This window comes from Balaenoptera physalus (genome assembly GCF_965194825.1).
Source record: "Balaenoptera physalus genome assembly, chromosome: 18".
NCBI lineage: Eukaryota > Metazoa > Chordata > Mammalia > Artiodactyla > Balaenopteridae > Balaenoptera > Balaenoptera physalus.
The window spans coordinates 69,092,190-69,099,290 of record NC_138899.1 but is presented as its reverse complement, the minus strand read 5'-3'; the positions used below and the strand labels follow the sequence as shown (position 1 = coordinate 69,099,290).

General features: G+C 42.3%; 1 protein-coding gene across 5 annotated transcripts in view; it reads right to left on the bottom strand.

The window, feature by feature from the left end:
- The window catches only part of SMAD9 (SMAD family member 9), a 58,790-nt gene continuing 51,689 nt past the window's right edge, over positions 1-7,101 (bottom strand). For all 5 annotated transcript variants that reach the window (XM_082435704.1, XM_082435708.1, XM_082435707.1 and 2 more), the window contains 2 exons: positions 3,547-3,803; positions 1-639 (listed from right to left, as the gene is read on the bottom strand). In XM_082435704.1, coding sequence (XP_082291830.1) covers positions 496-639; positions 3,547-3,803 — 401 coding nt within the window. In that variant the 3' untranslated portion in view covers positions 1-495. The remainder of the gene's footprint in view (positions 640-3,546; positions 3,804-7,101) is intronic.

Sequence of the window (7,101 nt, the reverse complement as noted above, 5' to 3'; positions counted from 1 at the left end):
TTATTTTTTTTTTGGCCAGTAGCACTAACAGTGAGGTTATTTAAATTTTACGGGTTTGACAGCTTTGTTTTGTCCTAAAGTGTTATTTGCTCTAGTGCTGCTAGTACCTGATTTTTGCTACGTAAACAGTTTTAATATTTTTCCAGATTGGCCACACAACATGCCTTACATGACATGGTGGACTAAAGCTGCCTTTATTCTACCAACACCCTTCAAATACTGTTCCTACAGTTGCCTCTCATTTGTTCTCTCCCACAAAAGAAGCTGCTGCTTATTACAGTGTAGGCACAAAAAACCTGCTTTTCTAATTGCACTGTACTGGCATCAGGTTAACTAGAAAGCACAAAACAAATGGTGATACAAAATGTGAATAGTATATATTATATGTATTTACACATGTACTTAGAAACTTCAGTTAGTTGCAAATCTGAAATGATATAAGCCACTGCCTGCAATAGCATCTATCCTATAGAAATGTGGATTAAGACAGGACTGTTAAGACACTGAAGAAATCGGGTTGTGTGGAGAGCCCATTTGAGTCAGAACTTTGTCCAACCACTGCAGTGGTCCATGAAGGTGAATCTCAATCCAGCAGGGCGTGCTCGTGACATCCTGGCGATGATACTCGGCTCCCCAACCCTGAAAAGCAAAAACGGAGCGGAGTGGTTGTGCCAGACTTTACAGGCAGCCTTCAGAGGCCCCAGCAGGCCCGGTGGACACAGCCCACCCAACCCGGGGCAGCTCCTGGGACCTGAGAACGTGAACTCCACGTTCCTGCAAGTACAGCATGACTTTTGCATCAACCAGATACCCTGAGTCCCCATCCATGGTTTCCTCCTGGGTTCACAACTAAATTCATGGACCTAGAGAGGGCCTGGGTTCTAGCCATGCCGGAGACCCTGGCAAATCACTTCCTCTTCCACAGGGAAAGGAGCTTGAACTCATGTTCACCCCCTTAACGCTGAAGACCCGTGTTCTGTACAAAGTGGTTGCTCACTACAGACCAGTGACTGGATCTGAACGTTGTAAAGCGAGGGCTGAGGGCGCTCTTGGTTATTCAGGATTGATGAACAAAGCTTGTTTCTCCTCTCCCCCGCTGGCTCACTTCTGGCAATTTGCCATTTGTGACCATCCATAGGAGAGACAGTAAAAATAAAGACAGTAAGTTCAGTCAACATCCACCACCTCACATGGATGCAATTTTTTCTTGTGATGAGAACTTGTACATTTCTTTTACACTGATCATCTGTACTTATATTTGCTAGGGATTTATGTTTTTAAAAGTCCCTGCAATATAATTATAGTTTATTTTCTGTGAATTGTGTAGTTTTATGAATTTAAAGGTTGCATATCTGAGAAATACATCTTGCTGATCTTAGGAAAATAAGATTTCTATGCAAGCTTATGTTACAGTGAAATAATTACGTCTGAGATATTGGCCTTTTATCCTAATTTGAAAAACACAGGCCTAGAAAAAAGTAACCGCCAAGTCAAATGGTTGTTCGTTAATGGCAATTTAACGCCCTCTGCTGGCTCTGAAGCATCAGAACGTTTGAAAAGATTTTCAGGTATTTAATTGCCTGACAGTGTGAAAATACTTTTAAAGCTTAACAGTAAATTTGAATAAAACTGCTTTGTCACCATGAAAGAAATGGATTCAAGAAGTCATTTTTTCAATTGGAAACTCTATTCTCGATTCTTATTTTTAAAATAATTACTAAAATTATATATACAATAAAGACATAATGGACTTCCCTGGTGGTGCAGTGGTTAAGAATCCGCCTGCCAATGCAGGGGACACCACGGGTTCGAGCCCTGGTCTGGGAAGATCCCACATGCTGAGGAGCAACTAAGCCCGTGCACCACAACTACTGAGCCTGCGCTCTACAGCCCGTGAGCCACAATTACTGAAGCTCGCTTGCCTAGAGCCCGTGCTCTGCAACAAGAGAAGCCACCGCAATGAGAAGCCCACGCACCACAATGAAGAGTAGCCCTGCTCGCCGCAACTAGAGAAAGCCTGCGCACAGCAACAAAGACCCAACGCAGCCAAAAATAAATAAATAAAATAAAATTAAAAAAAAAAGTACAGAAAAACAGGACACATTTTTTAAGATAATTTTGAAGGATTAATAAATAAATTTTACTTTGAAAAAACCTGGAACAAGCCATACTGATTCCTATATGACAATGGGAAAACTGTGTACATATACTCAGTTTGATAAACAAGCTCAGATTTGGAAATATTAGAATTATTTGCAAGTGCTTTGCGAGGGATGAAACAGCAGACGATGAAACTGAGGTCTTTAGCTTCAACGTGCAAATCCAGTTTTTTTCCTTCCCGCTAAGTAACTTTTCCTCCGTTCTCCAACCTTCACATCAATTTTAATAAAATCTAATTTGATAAATTCAACAAATATTCATAAACAGAACATCTACTGCTGTCTCAGAATTAATCACAACCCCCATAATGTTTCTATCCCAATTTGTTTATACCTTTATAAACAGCACTTAATTCATACTATCTTGTATTAGAGTCAGTTCTGTCTGTTTTGTAGCTTATTTATAAATATGACTGCTCCATTTGCCTGTATGCTTTGTAAGAGTAAGGAGAGTGTCTTATTTGATTCAGGTAAATTCACCAACATTTACTGAGTGACCACAGGTGCTCAGCAATTTGAGGGATGGAAGAATCTCTGTAGCATTAAGTCCTATACAATTATCATTGTCACTTTATCTTATGCGTTAAAAAAAAAATCAGATAACTATCTTAACTCGGTTTTCCTCCAAAAGTAATATGCTTAAGAATTTTCTTAAAATTGCTAAACAAGAGATTTCATACTCATGGAGAAGCTCTTCCAAAAAACAATTGACATATGTACACTACCAAATGTAAAATAGATAGCTAGTAGGAAGCAGCCGCATAGCACAGGGAGATCAGCTCGGTGCTTTGTGACCACCTAGAGGGGTGGGATAGGGAGGGTGGGAGGGAGACGCAAGAGGGAGGGGATATGGGGATATATGTATACATATAGCTGATTCACTTTGTTGTACAGCAGAAACTAACATACCATTGTAAAGCAATTATACTCCAATAAAGATGTTAAAAAAAAAAAAAAAGATAGCATAGCTACCTTGTTTGATCAGTTGTTAGTTAGGGGAGCAGGGATTTGATTTGAAATCTGTTCGCTTACAAAGCTCATGCTTTTCCCAGCTAAGCTGCTGATCAGGAAAGCTGTACATTGTTTGGTAAAATTTGGACTCTGCAGTTTCCCTACTCTTGCCATTACCTGTAGGTAGAATTTTGACTTCTAGGATATTGTTTGTTTTACTTTTACTGTAAAATTTATAATAAAAATTTAAATTAAATTTGTATTTACTTTAAAAAAAAAAAACAAAAAAAACAATTAAATAGAGCACCCCCACCCCCACCCCCTGGCAAACTGCTGTCTACTTGCCCTGGCTGTCTAACTGCCACGTCAACCAAAGAGTGCTTTTGGTTTTATTTTTCATTTTCCATCTTACCATCGGGAAGCAAGCACTCCTCACCTTGACAAAACTCATCCGGATGGTGCACATCTTAGTCAACTCATAAACGACTTCAAATCCGTGGTGGACAGACTGGGCGAGCAGCTGAGCGAACAGCTGGTTGTTGAAGACCTTGAGGCTGCAGCCGCTGGGGATCTTGCAGACGGTGGCCGGGTGAAAGCCGTGCTGATAGTTGCAGTTCCGGCTCTGCACAAAGATGCTGCTGTCACTCACGCACTCGGCGTAGACCTCTCCCCCGACGTAGTACAGGTGCACGCCTACGAGGCAAACACAGTCTTCCAACACCAGCACCGACTTTTCGCTTGGATGCATCACCCTTCCCTTCTCATCCACCTCTGTAACCTCAAGAGATGTGACTAGCAACTGTGAGGTTAATTTTAATATCACCAATCATCAATTAGTACCACACGTGCCCCAAAGGCTGACTTGCTTTAATTATCATCTATATTTTTTCCATGAGTCCATTTAAAAATGGATTGCAACCCAGGTTTACGATCAGGACCAAGAACACAGAAGTAGGCTCTCGTGTACTACTCCCATCACTTGCTCAATCTCACGCTTGTTCCTTCTAAAAGGAAGATCTCATAATATTAGATGCAAAATAAATACATAATGCAGAACACATCAAAAAAAAAAAAAAAAAGAACTGGACACAGATAGTACCATGGTAATACTTAGGTGCATACACTAAACCTACTTCAGAGAGAACAATAAATGAAGTTTAAATTTTATTTCACCAACAATTATAAATCCATTTCTCTTAATAAATACCTCAAAGAGGCCCATTTTATTTTAAAGCTTATCACCTACAGTTATAGGTCATAGAAACAATGCCTCTTTTTACCTACAAACGGTGAAATTTGTGCCACGTTTTCAGATAAAATATAAAAACTCACAATCAAAATGTAGTTTATGCTACTTTATCTCACATTCTTAGAGCTGAAAGGCAAAGCGTCCTGAGAACGCTGCTGCTCAGAGTAAATTTCAGTTGTTGCTTTCCCTCCCAATGTCTGGGTTTAAGATTCCACATAAATTTATAACAAGGGACTGGGGTTAGGTGAGATGGAGATGTTCTAGTCTAGTGAGTATTAAGCACCAGAACGATTGTTCCCCAACCTTTTAGCAGGAACAAAGTGCTCCAGCACTAAGTGTCAACATGACTGTAAGTACAATCGCTGTGCAGCGGCAAAAGGGGTTTGTAGAAATGATACTGAATGTACTTACAGTGATAGACTTGGGATCTTTTAAAAATAAAAATAAAACATTTAAAAGTAATAGAATTGAAGACCTCCAGGGGTTCTCAGACCCTGGTGTGCATAACTCCGCATTTAGAAAACATTTCGGACACAGCCGCAGCAATGGAGGCACTTCTGCATTATACTTCCCGCCAGCTTTATGGCTTCCTTTTCTGATCTCCTTTCCCTTAATACAATTTTAGAGAAGAGTGGTTTTCAGTATTAGGTATCCCAACCACAGACTCCAACACAGTCTGAAGAAATGGACCCAGGGTCACAATGATAAAGCACAGCTCTTGATATTCAGGCCAAGGTTCCCCTCTCAGCACCGAGATCAGACCAGCTCCCCTTCCTCTGCTCAGCCTTCCTCTCCCTTTTCTTCCTCATCTCCATCATTCTTTCCCCTAAACGGCCCGGGGTTTGACACCCGTGGCCCTGGCCGTGAGGAGAAGGCAGAAGGACTGTCCTAATTAGCTGGGACATAGTTACTTGGCTGCAGCGACATGTTGGAGGTTAGGCAGGGGCAAATCCAAGCAGACTTCCTTTAAAAACTCCCAGGGGGAAGGCCTGCCTCTGGGGTAGCTGTGAGTTTTTTCAAAGTGAGAGCGAGCAGGTGGTAAAAGAGCCAGAACATGAGGCTGCTAAGTGTTTAGTATGTCTTTGAATTGAATGACCTTCAAATATATAATTCTCCCAGAACCTATTAAGGAGAACAGATTTTTGTTATCTGACTCTGGTGTTTATTTAGGGGAGGATTTTCAGTCCTGTTAAAGTCTCATCCGCAGCCACAGACATGCTGGCAGAGCACGGAAAGCAGAGAAAAGACTGAACGAGGAGGCAGTAGTTTAGCATCCTGAGCGAGAAGAAGGGGCAGAGCCAATGGGATGCACCCGCAGAAGCCGGAGCCAGTCCTCAGTACCGGGACCAGGGGGAATTCAACCCCACTGCGAAGGAGGCTGGATTTGGGCTAGAGACAGCGGCATCGAAGGAGTCAAGTAAGCAAGGGATTTTATTTGCATCCATTTGACAGGCCAGAAGAGTGGCTTCAAACCACATGTGTGAGATGCTAGATCGCCACAGAGAACAGTGAGCAGTAAGGATTAACGCCCAGAGAAGGTGCTACCTGAGACAAGAGAGAAGCCCGGCGACGGGGTCCTCGGGCAAGTTGTACCCACACCTCGGACTACCTCTCTTCTCAGGCTGCATCTTTCTTCATCTGAGTTTTCCATCTGTGTGTGCCTGCACCCACCCCTTAGGAGATTAGGGAGTCTGGAGTCCTGTGTGGTGGTTAATTAGGACTCTTTGGGCTTGATTTGGATCTGCTGAGTCAGGCTGCAGGTAGGTCCCTTCTGGCATCTTCTGTAGCCTTGAATGACAGAGGTGATGGAGGGGAGGCGGGGAGGACAGCGGCTTAGTTAGGCTGGTGAGTGGGTTCCAATGCTGTGGAACCTACTAACAGTCAGAGGGGGACGTCCCGAAGTGGAAGGAATATGCAAGGATCCCCTCCGGAGTGGGAGTGGGGGTGGGGAAATGATATCCCTGCGGAAAGTAGATCTCATCACCCCACAGCCCAGCTCAGAGAACCCTGATGCCTCTCCACTCTGCTTGGAAAACACCCTGAACTTATGAGCACAAACTCAACACCCTCCCTGGAGTTGGTAATTGATATTCCCCTTGGCTTTGCTGCCCTCTCTTCTGCACAACTATTTTATTTTTTTCCCATTAAAAAATGCACTGTTTATTGAAATACAAGTGAACTATCCAACTAAACGCTGTGAAGAAGTGTTAATCGTACTGACTTAGAAACTCTATGAAATGCAGCGTGACATTCTCTTGAGTCCAGGCCATCTAAAGTAAGATCAAGATTTCAAAGGAACCCAAAGGCACAGGGCCTCACCAGTCTTTACTCCCCATCAAAGACGCACAACTATTCTGAAATCTGCTGACTGTCAGGATCCTCTGGAGCTTGAAGAAAGTGCATATTTCTGAGGGTAATTAATGACGATACTCTCAGAAATTCCTTATGTAGTTAGACGTATACTTAAATACATGGGAGAAAGGATACGAGGTCTGAGATTTGCTTTAAAATACTCTTGTAAAAATACTGTGATGGGACTGGGGAAAAGAATGGTACAGAACGTGACTCATTATTGAAGCTGGAGATGGTCACATGAAAATTTATTACATGACTCTACTTTTGTGTAAGCTTGAAATTTTCCAAAATAAAAAAAATTTTTAGTGTATGATCAAAAAATAACATAAAAGCAAAGATTTCCAGATCTACACCGGGGCTTTGGTCCAGAGGATGGAGGTGGGCCCG